This window comes from Protopterus annectens, chromosome 6.part0 (assembly GCF_019279795.1).
Source record: "Protopterus annectens isolate FY-2018-M chromosome 6.part0, PAN1.0, whole genome shotgun sequence".
Classification (NCBI taxonomy): Eukaryota; Metazoa; Chordata; order Ceratodontiformes; family Protopteridae; genus Protopterus; species Protopterus annectens.
This window is the reverse complement of record NC_056737.1, coordinates 1,402,344,571-1,402,368,844: the sequence shown is the minus strand read 5'-3', so window position 1 is coordinate 1,402,368,844 and position 24,274 is coordinate 1,402,344,571. Positions and strand designations below refer to the sequence as shown.

Here is a 24,274-nt window from a genome sequence, read left to right as displayed (position 1 = left end):
TGGTTGGATGGGGAGGGTGATATTAGAGTGAGAGTTGCAAGGGCATGGCCAGCATGTTTTTAGGTGCGCTTTTAATAAAGTTTTGAAGTGGGTGCATGATGGTATGGAGGTAATTGTGGGTGGGAGGGAGTTCCATAATTTGGCTATGGTGCAAGAGAATAGTGCTTCACCAGCAGAGTTATTGGCTTTAGTGATCTGCAAGTGATTTTTGTTGCTGGATCTTAGTATATATCGTATAGTAAATATATATATATATAATATATATATATATAGTATATATAATATAGATCTGAATATAATCATCACAATCCATTAAAACTACCCCACCCCCCTTATCCGGTTGCATTATTCTCACACCAGCATGCTGGAGTAATGCAAGCTCTTCTCTCTTCCCTAGCAGTGTTAAAAGCATTCCTGTTTAAACAATTAACAATATCTAATTCGCATGCAAGTTCGAAAAGTGACAAGGGTGTAAGGGTGGGTTGAATGTACTGGCTACTCTAAACACATTAGAAACCATACTGTTACATCGAAACATAATTGCCAAGTTTAGTTTTCTAGTGAGCAGTTTCAAGTCAATCAAATCTGTCGACACATCAGCCTTGCTAGCTGGAACAAAAGTAGAACCCTTTGCCAGCAGGTTAATTGAGACCGGTGAAATGTCAACATTTGAAAAATTATAAACTTTGAAGCCTTTAGAATCATTATACAATACTTTACAAATATCACGTTCACTTACAGTTGAACTATTCAATTCGTCGTTCTGTTCCTGCTGTTGTAATATATTCTCATTGTTTGTTGCCTCAAATTGTAGTTCGAGGCTGTCTGGTGAAAATTTTGAGAACTTGCATTTATGTTGGAATTATTATTAACAGAGTCACTTTGATTATGATTACGGCGTTTCTGTTGATTGTTGTGAGTAGTATTAGAGCCCTGGTTATTTACCCCACCGTTTCTCGATTTTCATCCTCTACTACAGGTTCTTCTCTATATAGACTTCCCTCACGTATGCGTGAATGAAACTCCTTAGGTGATTGGGAGGACGGTGGCTTTGGATAAGCTGTGCCAAATTCGTAGGCATACCTGTCTTGATTCAATTTTTTAATTTTAGTATTCTTTTGTTTATTAATATATTGATCGATACTAGAAAAAAGCCATTCATAATCGAAACGGTATCTAGTAAAGTCTATATTATCTTTAACTGAAGTATCCAACACTGCCGCTTCATCACAGAGGATATCCAAGGACTACTGGTAGTGTTTACAAATTAATTCTAACAATTCGGTACCAATTCTGTCGAATAATTTTAGCAATTCACAATGAAATGCAGACCCATCCTGTAGTCCCGTTGAATATAACCACAGTCTTAACTCTTTAGGTACTATGCCCTCACCAATGCATTCCTGAAAGTAAGAGATCTCCAGTTGTAGTTTTTTAATCTTGGAAAGCTTTTGATCAAAATCTTGTAATAAAGCAGTAATGTCTGGTGATCCATGAGCCGTTTGCTTCATGCTCGAGCTGGTAACAGCTGTCTGTATTGAAGGTGGTTCCTTTGGCCATGTAAGTAAATTAGGAGCTCCAATAAGCCCAGAAGTAGGTCGTTTTTCAGCGTTGGAAAGATTGGAAGTGGCTAAGTGGCATATATCAATGTTCGTTTTACAGCCACTGCTAATATGGTTTGTAATATTCATTCCAGAGTCTCCGGGCTGAATCTCCATATTAGCCACAGTATTACCAGATAAATCCAATGAGGTAGGGGTTGGTGTATTACGGGAGGTAGATTGAACAGCAGGAAACCTATGCAGTCTAGAAGCGATAGGGTCCACTTTCTGTGTGAGTGCTGCTATCAATAAAGTAAGATTTCCGACATTGTTCTGTTGTGGTGAGGGTGTAGGAATAAGCGTTTCCAGGTTATCCTCCATGGACATAGCGAAAACCAAAAACAAACCAGGAAAGATGAGACCAGACAACTGGGAAAACCAAAATCACACGGAGGAACAAAGACTTCGCTGTAGATTGGTTTAATGAACTAACATCCAATAATATAAAGCGCTTTTCGTCTCTTACTGTGAAGACACTTCTTCAGGCAAAATCACACATCAATTCATATCACTTAAATACTATACCACTCCCCTAATTAACACAAATTAACACAAATCAATTACACTATAATAAAATATTAAAAGCTGAAGAATGACAACATTAAAATGTGTATGAGTATCAACACTACATTATGCTAAAACTACACAATTAAATAAACCTATTAAATAAATAGAATTCATTCGCAATATATAATGCCACTTCCCAATATCCAAAACACATATAATTTAATCAGTTGTAAGAATATGGTGAAATAAGTTAAAATACCTTCTAAAACAACGTAAAATTAACAGTCCTATAACAGTGAAAAATAAAGAAATAAAAAATGTAGGAATGTTATATAAAATACGTTATGAAAAATGTAAGCGAATGTAGGTGTAAAATTGTATAAATAAATCTATATTAAAAATAAGTTTAGACTTATCTCATCAAATTCTTCAATTTGAGAATGCAAGTGATGGAATAAACTTTGTTTAACCCGGGCGACTGACATGCCCTTGTACGTTCGAACAAAGAATAGTAAACCGGAGTTTACATATTATATTGTATTTGATTAGTTTACTCCTGAACAGAAAGGTAGCGTCTTTTCACAACTGTGAGACAGTAGTGCTACCTTTTATGAGGGGACATATCACTAACCTATTCTGTATGGAAGTGTTTAAAAGGCTAACTACTTGGATGAACATGAATCTTACTAAAGTCTCTACTTATCACCTTCTACTCTACCTGTAAAAAAACTTATACTATCTTTCTCCCTACCTTTACTTACAACACACCTCCTGCACTATCGTCCTTACCCATATCTTCCTTTTATCTTAACCCCATCTATATACCCTGCAAAATTCTCTCACTGCATCCCTTACCACAAACTGTAGAACTATGTCTCTCCTAACCAATACCATCCTTATCATACTCTCTCTATACCTCTCCTTACTTCTAACACTATCTGCTCTTCACATGACTATCCCACCTCCCCTAAGCTCCCCTACAATAGCTAGTCATACGCACACCCTCCCTAGCTACTCAGTAATCAGCTCATCTCTTTACAGCATAGACTTTATTCTACAAAAAAAACTTATACTCCTCTCCCCCCTAAATCACCCCTCCTACAACCAAGGCTATAAATATAACCTTAACCAAACAAATAAGAGTCTATCAAGAACATTCTACAGGCCAAACAAAAACTCTCCCACAAGCACTCCCCCCACCTTCTGGAACCTGACCCTATCTGGCGATATACATCCCAGCCCTGGCCCTCCTACCTCGGCAAACAACTCCCCCAACCTCACAAAATCTATTCAATTCACCACAATCAACACCCAAAGCATTAGAAATAAAATTCCACAACTGCATGCATGGTTCAGTCAATACAAACCTGACTTTACTGCCATCACAGAAACATGGCTAAAACCATGCATGAAGGACTCTGAATTCCTACCCCACAACCACACCAGCCTCAGAAGCGACAGACTTCACAAAAAAGGTGGAGGAATTGCACTACTTTTCCCTAACACCTACACAGTCATTCCTTACTCAAAACCAATATCCACCTTTTCCAACGCTGAACTGCTAATCGCATTATTAAAACTTAATAACTACAAATCCCTATGTATCATTGTCCTATACATACCCCCTGGCAACAACATTCCTATTTTAGAAGCAATTATTGCCTGGATAACCAATAATATAAATAATGAAACTGTAATCCTACGTGACGTAAACATCAATTGGCTAGATATCACTAAGAACCCTTCTACAGGTATCAACCTACACAAACACACTTCGCTCATCTCAGATATAACCAGACACAATAATAAAAACAAAAATAAATCCATCTTGGACTGGATCATAGTTTCTGATCCTGATAAGATCTCCTCCTCTGGCACACTACCAGACTGTATCAGTGACCACTCACTAGTGTATATAATACGCAAGCCCAACTCTATATCACACATGCACCAATATTGTTACACTAAAAACCTATCCCACTTCTCCCTTGATACCCTCAACAATACCCTTCTGAGCACAAACTGGAATTCATTAAAAACTTTCCCTCTCAATGATGCAGTAGAATTTTTCAACTCTACATTTCTCAAAATACTAAACAGCTTAGCCCCACTCAGGCTTAAGAGAAATGGAGCAAAACATGCTACCTGGCTAGCAAAATCCACAAAGCAAATTATGGCCACTAGAGATAAGGCCTGGAAAACCTGGAATAAAAATAAAACTGACAGTATAAGCAACTTCGCAACCAAGCAAAACGCTTAGTTATAAAAAAACAAAAAAGACTACTTCCAAAACATCCAAAATCAGCATAGACAAAACCCTAAACCCTTCTGGCATGCTATAAACTCCTTATTCCACCCAGGGACAAACAACAACCCCTGCCCAGACCCTGAAAATACTCCCACTGATACAGCCGCACTCTAACAATTTCTTTATTGATACCATTGCAAAACTAACCACCTCCTTTCCACCTATCAACACCAACTCTCAAACTACGCCCTCAGTATTTAACAGCTCCACTCCTCTACCTACCTTCTCGCTATCACCCATTCCTACATCTACCATCAAAAATCTTCTCCGTAAACTAAAACCCTGTACTAATGCCCCTGATAACCTGCCTTCAGAATACCTACAACTTGCTGTCCCTTCTATAGCTTATCCAGCAAGTATCCTCCTTAATAGATCTATTCAAGAATCATGTGTACCAGATATCTGGAAAAAAGCATTTGTCCTTACTCTCCACAAAGGGAGTTCTAATTCAGACATCTCAAACTTCCGTCCCATTGCCATACTTTCCCCCATCTCCAAAATTCTGGAGAAATGCATACACACCCAGCTCATAAACCACTTAATAAGCCACCAAATGCTCTCTCCTACTCAGCACAGCATTAGACTTGGGCATAGCTCCAACACTGCCCTAATTTCCTTCTTAGACACAGTAAATAGAGCCCGTGATGCCAGTTCCTTAGTCTCTGCTCGCTTTCTAGATTTGTCTAAAGCATTTGATACCATCTCCCACACTCCCTCCTACTAACTAAACTCTACAACCTTAACCTATGTTCCCCTGCCCTAAAACGGTTTACAGGCTATCTCAGCAATAGACACCAGGCTACCGCAGCACTCCTTCTCTCCTTACAAGAGCACTAACACAGGTGTCCCTCAAGGTTCTATTCTCGGCCCCCTGTTATTCAGCATATTCATTAATGACTTTCACAATTCCTTACCCAACAGTACTGTCATCCAATATGCTGATGATTCAACCATCCTCTGCTCTTCCAAATCTCCCTCTGTTCTGCAGCATCTTACCCAAGAAGCCTTTACTTCTACTGAAACGTGGATGACCCAAAACCACCTAGCCCTTAACCCCAATAAAACCAAACTCCTAGTATTCTCCCCCACTAAATCCAGCCATATTGACAAACAACCTCTCTCTATCCATTCCCAAAACAATACTACCATAGATGTTAACCCAAGCACCAAACTATTAGGTATCCTCATTGACGACAAATTAACATTTGTCCTTCATATCTACAGTAATATTAAAAAAAAAACACCAAAAGCTTGGTGCCCTATATAGACAAAACTGCTTTCTCAACAACTCAACTAGGATAGCCCTTGCCTCATCCTTCTTGCTTCCAACTCTACTATACGGTGCCCCTATCCTTACAAACTTAGTCACACTTAAAAACAAAACCTGACTCCTGCTATAACAAAGTCGCCATATTTGCCACTAATTCAAAAAACTACACACACCACTGTTCCTCCTTGCACCAGCTCAACTGGCTAGAATTCCCTCATCATCTTAAGTATATACAACTAATGACAACTCACAAAATAATCTACAACCAAAATCCTGCCCTTCTTATACTCCATAATAAACCTGTACCATCCTAAACACCAACTCAGGCCTGAAAGCAAAATGTTACCATCTGTTAACAAGCCCAGGCTATCAGCTGGCGAGATGCTGTACTCCCATACTGTGTCCAAGCTATTGAATAATTTTCCCACCAGTATCAGAACTATCAGTACTCCTGCAGCTTTCAAAAAGTCACTCAAACTACACCTCACCTCTCACTGGCTATGCCCCTGCACCCCACCTACCAGAACAACTAATTCCACCTCTGGATCTGTAACTTGATCTCCCTCACTCCTGTAGCCGAATAAGCATGTACTCTAAACAGATGTATATGACAACTGTACCATCTTACTACTCCTGAATGTAATCCTGATGCATTGATGTACTATGAGTACCATTTTACTACTCCTGAATGTAAACCTGATGCCTTGTAGTATTACTTTTATCTGTCAAAATGTACAATTAATGTCAATATTCACTGTTCTACATTCTTGTGTCAATGCTATGTACTGATGTAAATTTTGTGCATACTTCTATGTAACCTTGTGGAGCTTTTCTCCCCAGGCCTCCCCTGAAAATAGGTTCTTTCTAGGCCCAGTGGACTTTCCCGGTTAACAAATGCAATAAATAAATATGTAAGCACAGGAAATCCTCATTAGAAATATGGAAGAAATACTCTTATCTGCAACTGTTCACCCAGTTACTGAGTATAAACATTTTAATGTTTTAAGGTAATGTTTAAATGGCTATGTTTTCTGCTCAGGAGATCAATAAAAAGAGACACACATGATTTAGTTAAGATGCACTCCCACATAATTTAATGACATGCATCTGAAAGACACTTCCACTCACTTACTTAAAGCTACTACAGATGGCTATAGCATGGCAGGTGTTTCTATGAGATACAATCAACTAATTATGCACTCACAGTATTTCTATAGTCTTTTGCTTTGAAACTGTACCATGCAGTACTTTAACCATGTTAAAGAAAACGCTCATTTTATTTAAATCACATTATCTGGTTTACTTTACAGGCAATAAGCAAATATATATTAATGTTAAAAATATTCCTCTAATACTTACAATCTTTGACTTGAAGATATCTAAAAGACCTGAAAGGTGGTTGTACTGATTGGGTACTTTACGAAGATGGACCATTTCAAAGTCTGTTCTAACACCAGGGCCTTGGCATTCCCCAACATACATTCGACGCCATTTCTGCTGAATTTGCACAAACAAAGGCACCTGACTGATGGAGATAAATTAAAACAATGTTAAAATTCAAGGAGCCGTAACAAAGTAATTCCTTTATAAGAAAAATATAGTATGTGTTCTAAACTAGCAATCAAAGACTCATTTTACTGTATCAAAGACTAATAACACACCATCTAGTAGGTCACTAGTTAATCCATGCATGTGCATATATGTACGGGAGTGAGTGTGTAAGTACATACATGTAATTCAGTTGTTTGAACGTGCACTTATTCAAACACTGAGAAGACTAGCAAAGGTGATGTATCGCAAACAGTGTTATCAGTGTCATGACATTGTGAAACCGGTCTGCCCTTTGGGACTTTCTGCCTGAATTAAAGCCTTGATATTCTACAAATTTAAGTGCTGGAAAGTTATATATTCACACAATGTTATGTACATTTTACATAATTTTTCATTATTTCAATGCCCCAGCATTTTTATTCATAACCAAAACTTTACTTTCCAATCTTGATACAATCCCATTACTTGCTACACAACATTCATCTGATTAACCAATAAGCCAGCTGCAAGCATTTTTAATCTACATAACATTTTTCTAACTCACTAAAAAAGATAAATACAAATCAATAAATCTCCATGAACACGTTTTGTACCCCCTTATTCTACATCACTTTATTTCTATCCAAAAAATTTATTTAATCTTTCATGTTCTAAAAAAAAAAAAAAATTGTCAGAGTTTCCTCTTCCCAACACACATTACACTTTCCTTCACCATACTATGTCTACTTTGTCATTGCTGTTACTGGCAATTTATTAAATGTAAGACTCCACAAAAAAATTAACATTCATTTTGATTTAAAATCTTTTCTTTATTGCCTTTTTAATTCCTTCCAATGGGTCTATCCAATAATATTGCTTTATCACCCCCCTCATCCCATTCTTTCCTTGTTTTACTTATACTATATTACATTATTCCCATTTTCTTTGTATATTATTATTTCATTTCTCTACATTCCTGCACACTTCTCTTTCTTCCTCATCCTCCTCTAAAAAGTACAGTACAATTTACTACTAAAACTTCGTCTATCACATTTTCCACAACCTCAAGCATTGCCTTAACTCAGTTCATATGTAATGATGTCAGGAAGACTATCATGTTGATCAAACCTAATCCCCTCTTTTCTTTCTAACTGTATAAAATACTTCTCTTTATTGGACTTTTCTCTTTTTAAAAATATAGGTGCCAAGATCAACCAATTCCCTCCCAAACTGACTTGGAAGCATAAAAAATTCCTCCAAATAAATTTTCAAATATAACAGCACTAACCAAATAAACTTTCTTCACAAACATTAATGTGTGTTGTCAAATATTAATCACCCTTATTTCTTATAATACCTTTATACATTGTTCAACTACTTCTCTTCGACCAAATTTTGTTCCCATTAATTTTCTTTCATTGTAAAATGTAATCTACCTATCTTTAACGTCTCTTCACATCCCTTACTTAACACAAATCCAATACCTCTCAATAACTCTGTTAATTCCTTCCTTACCATCTTTATCCACACCCTGTGTGTTCACTTTGCCTACTACATCATCAGTTACTATGAAAGGCAACTTAACTTCCTCCCAAAAACTATACTAGCAACATCTACTTCATGTTTCACTGTGCCTATTACAGTATTCATAACCAATCCAAGTAATAATATACTCACTGTGCACCTCTGCTTTACTCCTTTCTCGTTCAATCATATCCCCCTGACCACCTATTAATTAATGGTCTTACCCATGATCTTTCATATACAGGCATGAATAATTTTACTATAGTCTCTAGTATTCCAAACTGGTCTGTAACTACTACTTACAATTAACAAACCACAAGAAAATGGATAGTAGAAGAGCTCCACGTAGGACACCAGTAGGATGTAGAAAACATCTTTATTTACATGTTTTTAATGCCGTACACATAGCATTTTCGCCAGAGTATCTCCCAGACTTCATCAGATGTTTCTGATGAAGTCTGGGGGATACCCGGACGAAAACGCTCTGTGTATATTCGGTGTTGAAAAATGTTGTTTTCTACATCCTACTGGTGTCCTGCATGGAGCTCTTCTAATATCCAGTTTCTTGTGGTTTATTCATTTGAACTTACTGGATTGGCTCTACTTACAATTAACATTATTGTAAGCTTTTATTATACCACATGCTATTATCCTTCCATTATCCTATTTTTTAAATAATTTCATCTACTTTCTCTTTTACAAAAAAAAAAATTTCTTTTTATATTTTTACCTTTCACACAATACACTCCCCTCTTGTATTACCTCTTTTATAACCTTATCTCCCTTGAAAAAAACAGTATTAGAATTTCATAATTCACAAAGTGTGTCTAGACTCCAATTCTTCAGTTTTCTGTTTTCATAGTATTTACCACAATACTTTATCAAACCTGTACATATTTCTTCTTCCTGTATGTCTATGAGAAGCCATTTCGTCAAGATCTGCAAAAGATCTTTTTTTCTAAAAACCTATAGGACATAGGTAAGTACTAGGCTAGCTGTTCTTGTGGGCCATTTTAAGCCTAGCCAATTTCCCTTTTGGTGCTCGAAATGATCTAACTCATTTGGTTATAGCTTAGCCTTAACCATCGCATGGCTGATGATTATATATTACCCCTAATGAGAAAAACTGGGATCATACCCATAGATAATACTCTTTGCTATATGACCACACTGATTACATCTTAATCAATAAGTATTTAACCTATAAAGGAAGTCCATTTTTGATCGTTGAACGCATCTCACCATACCCCTTACAGGTTTTAAATTAATAATACAAGGTATACATTTCATGTGTTTTTAATTTCCATCAGTGTTAAGTCCATAATCTGCAATTATCAAACTTTCATAACTGACAACCTTACAAATGTCCAAAAAACATTTTAAAATGCCTTTTTCTGAAAAAAAAAAAAAAAAAGACCCTTCTAAACTGAAGAGTTTGTCTTTTCAATCACACTCATGCCCCTTAAAAATAATCATTACATGAAAATAGTTTGTCCAATATATACATAGATTTCTTTAATGGAGCAAATGTCTCAAAAGTTCAACTACAAATGTTTGCAGCCTAAATGAAAGAGAGAGAGTAAAAGAAAACCTGAAGCAGCAAACTCCAATGGCTCAGGTAGTCTTTCCTACATAACATACCACTTAATGATGTAGTCTTTTTTTTGTGGAAATTCTCACCACTTGCATCTTTTCCTCAGGTAATTGCCTCTGAAATGGTAGGATGTGGTAAGTGTCTATGTAGGTAAGATTATTATTAATATTTAATGAAATGTGTGGTAAATTTACCTTCTTTGATTAAGGACAGTACAGATTTATCAAATAACTTGAAAAATGTAAAGCGATCACATAATAGTGTCTGGACTGCTACTGATGTCAACAGGTTATATACTAGTATTGTTTACAGGCTTTAGGCATTTTCTCGGGAGAGTCCTCTAAAGCTAATTATATTAAAAAGTTTATTTTTAACAAATACTTTTGTTTTAATAAACAATTTTATTTACAAATGTGTGATACAGTTATGGGGCAAGTTTTTCTCTGGCTTATGCAGAGACCAGCTGCTGTAATGGTTAATGTCTTCACCTCCTATGCACAAGGTTCAAGGCTCAATTCTGACCTCTGACCAATGCCTGTATAGAGTTTACATGTTTTCCCGGTGGTTCTTTGGGGTTCCTTACACCACCCAAAAACATGCTGAGTATTTCTACCTCAAACTCACCCAAGAATGGAGCTGTAGGCAGGAGCACATACTCTAGATGGTGCCTACAAGGGGAAGAGTTCTATACTGTTACTGCCTCTTTTTCTGAACCATTTGTTAGCAACTACCAAGATATTTGCTAGATAGAAATCAAGAATGGCCTCTCCTTCTTTATTCTTGTTGCTCCACCCACGTGGCCCTAGGCAAACATCATATCCTCTTCTGTCTTGGTTCAGCAAGGCATTCACAAGATCACATACAAGAGTGTCCAAAATGTAACTCAAGTAGAGCTCCTCCTTGTAAGAAAAGGACACTGGGTAGAATTAGTGACTGCAAAGTTATCCCCAATGAAACAGCCACCTCCAAACATAAACCACTGGTTCCCACAGTCAGTGGCAAACAGTGGTCAGCGAAGGCTCTAAGGTCAAAAGACACTAGGCTAAAGACCTGGAAGTTGACTGAAGAGAAAGCACATGAGTTCAAGGAATTACTGAAGGCTCCAGCACCTCATAAAAATGAGGAAATAGGTAAAAGTGAAGAATAATGGCAGCACCTCAGAAGGTACAGTTGTGTACACTTACCATAAATGTAGATGTTCGAGTGTATTCACTGTTGCAGTCATTACATTTGGGTAATCTACTGGCAGGTTGCCCTCAGTCAGCCTGAATTCCAAAGTCTTGGGTCTTGCTTCTGTTGCTGTCTTCTCTTCCATGACATCAGGTCATCAGGGGTATAAAACATGCAGCAGACGCCATTTTCTTTAGTTTTTCTTGCCCCCGATGTCAGGTGCCCCCAAAAAGGTAGCAATATTCTATATATATATATATATATATATATATATATATATATATATATATATATATATATACATACACACACACACACAAGCATCAATATAAACTTTACCTTCATCTACAAGCAAATACACCACATAGGTTGTAGAAGATAGAGAAAGAAAAGATAAACTGTAGAATGACAGGGGATGGTAGAAGGGTAACCTGGACTGCAACAGTGAATACACTCGAACATCTACATTTATGGTAAGTGTACACAACTGTACTATGTTCTTCATGTTTCACTGTTGCAGTCATTACATTTGGGTAGAATCCCAAAGTTATGGTTGGGAGGCTGGAGCTAAACAGCATTAGACGAGGCATATAAGGCCCTGCAGCACTGAAGTGGCAAAGCCTGCCCTGGACTTAGAGTAGAGAGGCAAATGGTAATGCTTTGTAAAGGTGTGAAGAGAACTCCAGGTAGTAGCTTCTAGGATGTCCTTGGTTGGTACTCCTCTGAGAAAGGCTGCTGAAGTAGTTGCAGCCCTGGTGGAGTGAGACCTAATGCCCTTGTGCACAGGTTTGCCATGGTGTAAGTAGCAGAAACGGATGCAATGGCTTATCCACTTTGAAACTGTCAGCTTGGAAATAGTCTTTCCTTCTGATCCTGCAGCATATGACACTAGTAATAGCTCAGTTTTTCTTAGAGCTTTAGTCCTGCTCAAGTAGAATCTTAGCTGTCTGTATATGTCCAAGGAATGCAGAATTCTCTCCCCTTTGTTCTGCGGATTTGGATAAAAAGTTGGCAGATGAATTGTTTGGTTAAGAGGCACATTGGAAACAACCTTAGGCATAAAAGTAGGATTTGTCCTCAGAGACACCCTGTCTGGGTAAAATAGGGTAAAAGGCTCTACAGCCAAGAGGGCCTGTAGCTCTGAAACTCTTCTTCCTGAAGTAATTGCTAGTAGCAGAGCTGTCTTCCATGATAAGAACTTTACATCAGCAGTAGCAGCTGGTTCAAATGGAGGCAGGGTGAGTTTTTCCAACACATAATTGAGGTCCCATGCATGATCTTGTAGGAGGCCTTAAATTTTTGGCTCCTCTAAGATACTGTTTTAGTAAAGGATGAGAAAAGATTGGTGGCTCTGTATTGTAATGAGCTGAAATGGCAGAGGCATGGATTTTGATTGATGAAAAAGATAGGCCTTTGTCAAGCATCTCAGTTAAGTATTGTAATATCTGAGGAATTTGCGGTTCTGCTGTATCAGTTCCTTGTGCTTGATTCCAAGCACAGAATTCTCTTCCATTTGTCAGCATAAGATTTTCTAGTACTAGGTCTTCTGGCTTCCAAAATGACATCCATCACAGCTTTACTGAGAGGTGTCATCTGTATGTTTACAGGATTAGCCATGCTGCCAGGTTCAGAGTCTGTAGTTGATTGTGCAGGATCTGATTGTTTTGCTGGGACAGTAGTTGTGGTTTTTGAGGCAAGGTCCAAGCTGGGTAATGAGACAGGTTCCTTAGGATTGGGTATCAGTATTGGCAGGGCCAGTCTGTGGCAATTAATATCATCTTTGGCTTCTCTTGTCTGACTTTTAGGAGGACCTTGGGTAGAAGAGGCAGAGGAGGAAAAGCGTAAACTGATAGGTTTTTCCAACTGAAGGATAAGACGTCCACTTTCGATGCTTGTTTGTGATAAGTCCTTGTGCAGAATCTTTTCAGTTAATAATTTTGAAGAGAGGCAAATAGGTCTATGTCTGGGCTGCCCATTTCTCTGCTATCATGCTAAAGACTTGTGGATTTAGTTTCCACTCGTGAGGATCCATAGTTTCTGCTTAAATCGTCTTTTTTGTTTTCCTGGCAGGAATTGAGCTTGAAGATTTATTTAGTAGGTCAAAGTTGTGTTCCACAGTGCCATGGCTAATCTGCAAAGGGGGTATGAGTGTGTGCCCCCTTGCTTGTTTATATACCACATGACTGTGGTGTTGTCCGTCTTTATCAGTAGTTGTCCTGGATGAAGTAAGTCCTTGAAGGCTGCTAGGGCATTTTGAACAGCTAGCATCTCTTTCTGGTTGATATGTAGATGCATTTGATTTGGTGCCCATTTGCCCTGAATGCATCTTCCTGGCCCCCCAGGCATAATCTGATGCATCTGTTGTTAAGGTTTGGCTGGGAGGGGGTAGAGTGAAGGGCCGTCCCATGTTTTGGTGACAGGTCTTTGCCCACCATAGAAACTCCTGTTGCAGGCAGGGGATGAGAGGAATTGTTTCCAGACTGTGTGAATGTTGATTCCATAAACTTTTTAGGTACCACTGAAGTTTCCTCATATGCAGTCTTGCATATGGAATTAGTAGGATGCAGGATGCCATGAAGCCCAGAGCCTGCAGAATTTGTCTTGCAGAAGACTGGGTTTTTGTTGCCATCAGTTTGAAGTAAGTATTCAGTTGCCTTTGTTTGTCTGGCGTGAGGTAAGCCATCTGGGCAGTTGTATTCAAGCTTGCACCCAGGAATGTCTTTTGAGAGAGTACCAGCTGTGATTTATTTTCGTTTATTGCATACCCTAGGCATGTTAGAAGCCTTTTCACAAATGCCAGGTGTCGTAGAAGAGTGTCGTTGTTCTCTGCTTGTATGAGACAGTCGTCCAAGTAAGGATATATTTGAATACTTCTTTGTCTGCAAAATGCAATTACTGGTGCCAGGCACATTCTAAAGACCCTGGGCGCAGTAGATAAGCCAAAGGGCAGTGCAGAGAATTGGTAATACATTAAGCCAGCCTTGAATCTGAGGTATCTTCTGCATGACTGTCTTACTGGGACATGCAGGTATGCCTCTTTTAGGTCTAAAGTCACCAGCCAAGCATTCTTGCCCAGCATGGGCATAAGCTGTTGCAAAGTTTGCATTCTGAATTTTGGAATGTCCAGGTATGTGTTCAAAATCGATAAATCCAGTATTGGCCGCCAGGCCTTGTCCTTTCTGGGTACCAAGAACAGTCTTGAGTAAAGACCCTGTCCTTTTTCCTGTTATGGTACTGTCTGAATGGCCCCCATATCCATGAGGGACGTAACCTGTTTCTGTGTCTCTGCCCATTGGTTTTTTGGCAGATCTGGCCAACCATTTGTCACTGGAAGAGTGTGGAAATGGAATCTGTATCCCTGTGATACAATGTTTAGTACCCACTTGTCCTGGGTTATTAACTGCCAACTTTGAGCAAAAAGTGCTAATTTTCCCCCTGTGTGTGCTGCCAACAGAAAAGTGCTTGGTGTAGGCAGAGGGAAGTCATTGGGATTGCTTTCTGTAGGTTTGCGCTTTATCTCCTCCAGATTTGGAGGTGGATGCGCCCCATTGCTTTGACACGTATAAGTCTTGAGCCTGGTACCTGGAACCCTTAGGGCATCTGGATTTGCCCCTTTGAGCTCTGTCTGACAAAGGGCAGGACCAATTTTTTTGTAGGCCAGTGTCTACTGAATTTAGGTGGCTGCACTTGTAAGAAATCTTTAACAGTTTGCATAGACTTACCTTTGTCTTCCATTTTCTTTAAAACCTCTTCTGCCTTAATGCCAAACAGAGAATCATGCTGCAAAGGTGCATCTAGCAATTTAGCTTTAACATGATCAGGCAAATTTTGTTTCTTTAACCAGGCATGCCTCCTAATCACAGATCCAGTAACTGCGGCCCTGCAGGAGGCCTCTAAAGAATCAAAACCACATTGCAAAGTATGCTTTCCAACTTGTTCAACTGCATGCAATAATGCCTGCAATTCCTTATTTTCTGCACATTCTGAAATCAACATCATTTTCTGTTTCAGAAATCCCATAACATGTTATTGGTACTTAAGCATATAAAACTGACGGTTTAAGGCCTTGATTGACAAGGTTGCAGATGTATAAACCTTTTTTCCCCATCTGTCCAGTGCCCTTGAATCTCTGTCGGAGGGGGTAGGGTTTTTTGCTGTTGAGGCCTTAACTCCCTTTGGACCCCGTGAAACAGTTTCAGGATCAGTAGCAGGGTTTCTAAATAAAAATTTATGAGAGTCAGGGACCCTGTAATACCTGTCAGGCTTACTGGGAGCCGGAGGTAAGGAGTCAGGGTTGACTCCGAAAACACATCATCCACAATGTCTAAAACAGGGGGAATGGCTAAAGGCTTGTGCTGAGGGAGAAGAAGGAAATCCCTGAGCCTCTTTTTTGATTCTGAGAAGTCTTGACTCTCCCAGTGAAAATGCTCCCTCAAAGTATGCAAGTTTTCTCCAAATGAATAGTCCTCAGGAGGAGATGCAGATGGAATAGACTCTTCAGCATCAGAATCCTCATAGGGTGGTAAAGATAATTCCTGATCAGAAGAGGAATCAAAAGAAATAGAAACCCGATCTGAAGATTCATAGTCAGTGTCTTGCCTAGGCCTCTTATCTGGAGGGGGATGGGTACCCCTGATCAAGGTAATAAGGACTTCAGCCATTTTGATCATCTGTTTTTTAGGCATAGAGGCCTGTGCACGTGGCTCAGGCATTGTTTGTTTAGTTTTAGCAGGTGTCTTTGCCTTTGATTTTGCAGCTGTCGTTGGTTTGATATACAAATGTTGAGGTCTGACTATACCCTCAGAAGCCGGTGCCTGCTCAGCGGCTCCAGACCCATCCAAGGGAGATAAATCCGTCGGTCCAATACCTTGCGTATCTTACGGTATGCCGGACTCCACATGGGTGTCGGTAGAGGCCTGCAACTCGAAGGTAGTGGGTATTAGGGGCTGCGAAAGTGCCTCACTGAGTACCGGCAACTGGCTTAGGAGAAGCTTCATCGGTTTTGGATCTCGACTGCCTTTCTATGTCCTTTTCTTTGCGTTTTTTTATGTACTACAGTAGTCAGATTGCTATCCGATGACATTTCTGGGTAGTTAAATCTGTTTCCAAAATACTTAGATGCAAAAATATACCAGCGCTTAATAGTGCGTTGATTAAATCTAGCACAAAGCCGACAGCCAGGCACATTGTGATCAGGGCCTAGGCAAGGAATACAGTATAAATGGAAATCCTTATGAGGTATTTTCTTCCCACAAGTAATACAATTATTAACTTTTTCTGACATCAGTAAAAAGCAAGAAAAATGTTTTCCCAATGGGGTACTTAGCTTTAGTGAAGACTTCGGTTCTGAAACTCAAACTCGAATATGTCAGTATTCGGCCGACCGGCACTTGCGAAATGCTTCTGCTTCGGGCACCACGCAACAAGAAAGACTAAAGCTTTGGCTGCATGTTTTATACCCCTGATGACCTGACGTCATGGAAGAGAAGACAGCAACCGACGCAGGACCCAAGACTTTGGAATTCAGGCCGACTGAGGGCAACCTGCCAGCAGATTACCCAAATGTAATGACTGCAACAGTGAAACATGAAGAACATCTGCATGGGCAATAACTACAGAACTGGTATGTGGTCGATCCAGATATGATAATAAAGTATATAAGAAAAGCTGGTGCTGGAATGCAGAAGTCCAGGAAGTTATTAAAAAGAGTGCAGGAAATAGTGGGAGACTGAAAAGACAGACCAGGCTAATAAGGAATTCTGGTTGTCTAACAAGAGGCTAAGACAGGAGTTGCAATAGCAAAGAACAAGGCATCAGACACACTCAGCTTCTGGAAAGTGACTCAGTAGATGACACAAACTCCATCAGGTTGCAAGGCAAAGACAGAAAGATAAAGAAGACAGTCAAATGCTTCATAAGGGATGCCAACAACAACTTGCTCACCCAGCCACAGGACATCAATAGCATATAGCAGGAGTAATTCCAGCAGCTTCTAAATGAAGAAAATCTCACAGAAGCTGTACTGACCTAGACACAGCCTACAATGCAGGAAGAGGTGAAGAACAAAGGGGACATCCATAACTGTGGGCAGAAAGTACAGTTGTGTATACTTACCATAAATGTAGATGTTAGAATGTATTCACTGTTGCAGTCCTGACTTGTGGGATTTCGTACAATGAAACCCCTTGGCCTGCCCGACTACCAGAGAATACTCTGTCTCCCAGGCAGGATGACACCCTGACCATCGCCAGTATACTCAGGTATAAAGGGAGCCAGCCCACATCATGATTTCAGTACTTTGTCTTCTACCATGAGAAGCCCTAAGTGGACAGGAAGTAACTAAGGAAGAGGACCCTTAAAGCAGGGGAGCTGCTTGGCTGGATTAGTTGATTATTAGTAGGTTACATAGTAGGATAAGGGGACATGACGGAGGGAAAGAAGACTGCAATAGTGAATACACAAGCATCTACATTCATGGTAAGTGTACACAAGTCTATTATGTTCTTTGTGTTTTACTGTTGCAGTTCTGACTTATGGGAAGAATCCCCATGCTGAATTGAGGGGGGGGGGGATTAAGGAAAGGAGAAGATGCCCTGCAGGACAGCAGTAGCAAATCCTGCTCTAGAATTAGAAAAGGCTGCCAAGTGGTAGTGTTTTGTGAAGGTATGCAGAGATGACCAAGTGGCTCTTTCCAATATGTCCTTAGTAGGGACTCCCTTTAGAAAGGCAGCAGAGTAAGCTGTGGTCCTTGTGGAATGCGACTTAATCATTTCAGTTTTTTTTTTGCCATGGTGGCTGTAACAGAAAGAGATGCAGTGGGAGATCAATTTAGAGATGGTCTGTTTAGAAGCTGGCTTCCCCTCACAGCCAGGTGCATAGGTAATAAAAAACTGGTCAGATTTTTGCAACGCTTTTGTCCTGTCCAGATAAAAGCAGAACTGCCTGTGTACATACAAAGAATTAAGTATTCCTTTCCCTTTGTTCTGAGGGTTGGGAAAAAAATGTAGGCAGATGTATGGCTTGAATTTAGAGAAGTATCAGTAACCAGCTTGGGCATGAGTGAGGGATTAGTTCTGAGGGAAACACAGTCTTGGTGAAAGATAATAAATGGTTCCACTGCAATGAGGGCCAGCAACTCAGAAATCCTCTTGGATGAGGTGATAGGCAGCATCAGGGCTGTTTTCCAAGTAACAAACTTCAGAGGAACAGATGCTGGAGGTTAGAACGGAGGCAAAGTCAGCTTTTCCTCTAATGTCTAATGTGAGTGATTCTCCTAAGTAATTGTCTTAATAGTGGATGGGAAAAGACTAGAGGAACAGTAGAAATGCGGGCCGAAACTACAGATGCATGGATTTTAATGGAGTAGGAAAGGCCTTTATCTACCAAACTAGCCAGGTATTCTAGTATGGTAGTAATGTGTACTGCACTGGAATCGAGTGCTGCTTCTGGCACCAAATAGAGAATCTTTTCCATTTGACTGAGTATGGTTTTCTAGTGCTAGGCCTTCTAGATTATTTCAGGATGTTCTGCACTTGCTTCCTTAGGGTAAACTTGCAGTTGGGTGCTGTGGAATTTTTCAAGCTGAAAGGCTGAGTGTCTGAAGGCTGGGGTGCACAATCCTTCCCTTGCTTTGAGTTGAGAAGGTCTAATCTCTGAGGTAAGAGCCATGGGCACTGATCAGTGAGCCTGAGGAGGAGAGGATACCAGTGTTGCCTGGGCCAGTCTGATGGTATCAGTATTTCCCTTGGGGCCTCTTCCCTTATCTTTAGAAGCATTTGAGGTTGAAGGGTAAGGGGGGATGCACAAATGAGGAGGTGAGTCTGAGGGAAGGACAAAGGATATGTTTTCCAGGCAGATTTCTATTTGATCCTGGCAGAGATTTTTTTCAGGTGACCATTTTCCTTGTTGGCAAAGAGGTCTACCTATGGGACTCCCCATCTCAGAGTCATGCAGAGAAAAACTTCCCAATGCCGATGCCATTTGCAGGGGTCCATCACGTTTCTACTGAGGTGATCTGCTGGAACATTTTGAGCTCCTGGAAGGCATTGTGCCATGAGGTGCAACCTCAGAGAGTGAGCAGTTTCTCAGACTTGCATCACTAGGCAGCACAGGGGATAAGAGTGCATGCCTTCCTGCCTGTTTATGTACCACATGACTGTGGTATTGTCTGTTTTTACTAACAGTACCCCTGGTTCCCATTTTTCTTTTGAGGCTATCAGGCCTTTTTACACTGCCATAAGTTCTTTCCAATTGAGGTTTGTTCTTGAACTGAACCTCGCACTTCCCTTGGGATTGGAGGTGCTGAAAGTGAGCCTCCTAGGGGGTCTCTGAAGCATCCTTGGTGAGGATTTAGCCCTGGGGAGTTAAACTGAAAGGAAGGCCCTAATTTTGGGTACAAGCCTGTATCCACCAAGCAAACTCTTGTTTCAGACAGGGATCAGCTGTATCTCAGTCTCTAGAGACTAAGAGCTCTGGCACCATACATTCTTGATGTACCACTGAAGCTTCCTCATGTGTAGCTTAGCCAGAGGAGCCATAAGGATATGCCAAATATCCCAGTGCTCAGAGAAACTCTCTGGCCAAGATGTAATGTTTTTGCTGGATTGTTTAGGAGTAGTTTGTCAAAAAGGAGACTTTGTCTGGAGGGCCTCTGATTTTTGATTTTGTGGAACATCTGGATAGCCTGAGTAGTTTAAAGGTTCTTTGAAAGTGAGTTTGTAACCATTTGAAATAATGTCTAGAACCCACTTGTCTGAAGTGATGTGGGTCCAGTTTTGTTTGAACAGTGACAGCCTTTCTCCTTGTCTTGAGGTGAGTTGGGGGGATGGGGTGGATGAGTCATAGCTGCTCTAGCAGGGGCTTGCTTGGGACCTAGAACTTCCTTGCTTGGCAGAATCAGTGGTCTGCTGCCTATAGGTTCTATCCCACTGTGGTTTCCTCTGCCTACCTCTAGGCTGGGAGAGAAATGACTAGTGTTTAGTTGTAAAGTTCCTACTGAACCTGGAAGACTGCACTTGGAAGTCCTTCACAGTTTGCAGAGACTTCACTTTGTCCTCCATCTTTTTGGGAACTGCCTCTGTCTAGGGCCAAAGAAAAAGTCATTGTCCAGGGGAGAATCCAGGAGGTTTGATTTAACATGGTCAGGAAGAGACTGTTCCCTAAGCCACACATGTCGTCTAATAACTGAGTCAGAGGCAGCTGCCCTGCAAGAAGCTTCTATGGCATCATAACCACAATGTAATTACCATTTAGCTACTTGAGAACTGGAGTGATATAGATCTAGGAGCTCTTTCTTTAGAAAGGTTTTTATCCTTTAGGGAGGTGACCTTCTGTTTGAGCTGATCTAAAATGGTTTGCTGATACTTGATCATATGGAATTGACAGTTGAGGGCCCTCACAATAAGAGTGGCAGATGCATATACTTTTTTTCCCTGAATCCATCAGGGGCCCTACTCTGTAAGCAAAGAGTTCCTGGAGGAACTGCCTCTAGTCCCTTTGGGCTACAGGGTGACCAACTCAGGGTCAGCAGAGGGATTTTTAAAAAGGTATTTATTGGAGTCCAGTACTCTATAAAACCTGTCTGCTTTACATCGGGTGGGGGAAGGGAATCAGGATTCAAGGAAGAAACCCGGAAAACATCTTCCACTACCTCTAAAAAGGGGGAATAACCAGTGGTTTGTTTTCAGGTAGATCCAGGAACTCCCCAACTCTCTTTTTGGACTGGGGATATTCCTGTGTCTCCCACTGAAAGTGTTGTCGCACAGCATGGTGGATCTCCCCAAAAGTGAAATCCTCTGGGGGGAGGCAGAGGGAAGGTGCTCCTCTGAATTAGCCTCAAAGGATGTATGGGGGGGGGTCTTCTTCAGACTCAGACTCCTCGAGGTCTGAATCTTCATCTGAATGAAAAGGATAAGGGAAAGCTTCAGAAGGAGTATCCCTCTTCCTTTTTCCTGGTGAGACATCTCCTGTGGCTTGTCTTGACTTAAAAGAAATCAGGTCCTCAGCTAATTTAATCAAATCCTGCTGGGATCCCTGTAAGAGGGAGCCAGTAGGTCTAGGAGAAGGCACTGCCACAGTACCTCTTTTTATTGTGGTTTTGGCTTTAGGACTAGGTGCGTCCGATGACTTGGCGCCTGTCTCTCTGGAAGGGTGAAAAAAACAACGGTGGAGGCTGAAGCCTTGGTGGAGTGTCACTGGCAGAAAAACACTCTTCAGAAGCTGAGGCCTGTTGAGTGGCAGGAAGAGGCAGACAGTGAGAGGCTGTTGTCCGAAGACCTAAGCTTTTGCTTATTTTCTTTTTCACCTAGGTTTCTCAACATCAGAATGACAAGTGGACGCCATCGGATATGACTGAGAAGAGTCTTGACTCAGGAATTTTGGTAAAAAGTCAGCCCTACACCTAACAGTCACAGCGTTAAAACAAGCATAAAAACAGCAACTAAGGATGTCGTGGTCTGGACCTAAACAGGTGACAAAGTGAGTGTAAGTCTCTGTGTGAGATTTGCTTACCACAGTGGTACTTGAGTTAAAGGAAGTGAAAGGGGTTCCCCAATGGGGTACTTATCTCTCAGACAATGACTTCTGTCTGGTGTGAACCAACTGACACACTTAAAAACTGCTTTGGGCTCCAACGGCAAGAAAAGACTGAAATCATGATGCAGGCTGGCTCCCTTTATACCCAAGCATACTGATGTCGGTCAGGGTGTCTGCCAGCCCAGGAAGTGGAAAAAGTTTACGATAGTAGTCAGGCCCACTGAGGACTTTCACGGCAGGAAATCCCACAAGTCAGCACTTCAACAGTGAAACACGAAGAACACCAGAGGTATCAAATGCATGAAAATTCTGGAGAGAGAAATTGATAAATAGCAGAGTAGTAGAAAGCAAGATGGGAGATGAGCAGTTCAGATTCACATCAGGATTCAGCACAACTGACCTGATGTTTACAGTGAGACAGACAATCAAGAAGAAGCTTGGGAGGAGGAAAGAGTCCAATTAGGCATTACTTGACTTGGAGAAAGCATTTGACAAGGTACCAAGAAAGTTGATTTGGGCAGTCCTGTGGGGTTTGAAGTCCCAGAAACACTGGGAGAAGTAGAGCATGCTATGTACAAGGACCCAATGACTCAAGTATGAACAGTGGTCAATCTCACAGAGGGGTTCCCAGTGTGAGTCGGTGTGCATCAGGGTTCAGTTCTAAGCCCACTGAAGTCCATTACCAGTATGAACAACATTAGCAAACAGGTCAGAAGGGACAGATCAACAAAGCTGCTGTACACAAATGATGTGGTATCACAGGCAGACTCTAAACAAGAACTTCAGCAAAGGACAGGGGAACAGAATGCAAAACTGAAGGCACATGGGATGAAATGGAGTACAGATAAAACAGATGTAGTGGCAGCAAATGGGGGAAATCAGAAGTTGACAATTGGGATAGAAGGGAAAACAGTGGAACAGTTTGACAGCTACAAGTATTGTGGGTGGAGGTGAGGAGAAACAAAGTCTGAAGGAGGAGATCAAAGCTAGAATTAGAGGGCTACAGTCAACTGGCACAGAGTACAGGGCGAGTATATGATAGAAGAAAGCCAAAGAAACTGAAAAGTAAAGGGTACAAAACAATGGTGTGACTAGTACTAAAAGTCTGGACAATAAAGGCAGAGCAGGTGAGGAAGCTAGTGGTGATGGAGATGAATTGCCTAAGATAGGTGGTAGGTTGCACACTGTGAGACAGATTAAGAAATAAAGACATTAAAGCAGAAGCCAAAGCAGTTCCATTTGCAGAGAAGATAAAAAAGAATATATTACGGTAGTTTAGGCACATGTGCAGAAAAGCAGAAGACAATCTGGTGAAAATGATTTGGGACAGACAAGAAAAAGGCAAGAAGAGACGAGGATGCCTGCAAACAGGTGGATGGATTGTGTGACAAAAGGCATGCGACAGTCAGACATGACTGTTGAAGAAGGTAGAAAAGTGACGCTGAATCGATACAGATGGAGAAATTTGACAAGACACCCAAATCCCATGTAGAAAATGGGAAAGGGGGGGGTTGACTGATTGATGTTAATTTATCTATGGGCATAGCAGAAAAATAATTTTTGTATAAACAAGATTTTTTTCTCAGGTCTGTAATGGTGCACTACTGGTACATAGATGACATTATTTATGTTTGTGAAGGTGATGTGAATGATGGTACTCGTTTTACTTGTGCTTTGTATTCTAAGCATTATTAAATTTACATATACTTTGTTTCGTAATGGAACTGATTCAGTTGAGTGCAACACTCTGTGTAGTTCCTGGATCGGGTGGAATTTTTAGGTCATTTAGAAGATCTACTGCTTCTAACATACCATTACATACCTCTGTCATCCACAGTACCTTAAAAAAATCTTCAGCTTATTGTAAACTCATAAGGAGAGTAAGTGGTTGTAACTCTAGAAAAGATTTTTTGTTTGAAGCTAAAAAAGTATTGGCATGATATATAGATTACTGATATCACTTGACAAAATCTGGGAAGCATATAACTGTCTGTAATGAACAGAATGGATTATTAGGACAGCCAGAGAAGGTTGAGTACCAATACAATGAAAATCTAAACTGCTGTTATGAAATGCAAGGCAATCCATCAAAATATATTTTTGTTACAGAGCAAAGAGCACTCATCAATACTTTAGTACTTGTGTTAAAAAGTGCTGGAATTGTATCACAGATGATGCATCTTTCAGAGAGTTATTTCCCACGTGTCTATCTGTAGCTTATAAACAGGGAAAAAACT

General features: G+C 40.4%; 1 protein-coding gene across 4 annotated transcripts in view; it reads right to left on the bottom strand.

Moving 5' to 3' along the window:
* RAB3GAP1 (RAB3 GTPase activating protein catalytic subunit 1) overlaps positions 1-24,274 on the bottom strand; it is a 2,239,542-nt gene that overhangs the window by 1,777,695 nt on the left and 437,573 nt on the right. For all 4 annotated transcript variants that reach the window (XM_044074944.1, XM_044074945.1, XM_044074942.1 and 1 more), the window contains one exon: positions 7,046-7,211. In XM_044074944.1, coding sequence (XP_043930879.1) covers positions 7,046-7,211 — 166 coding nt within the window. The remainder of the gene's footprint in view (positions 1-7,045; positions 7,212-24,274) is intronic.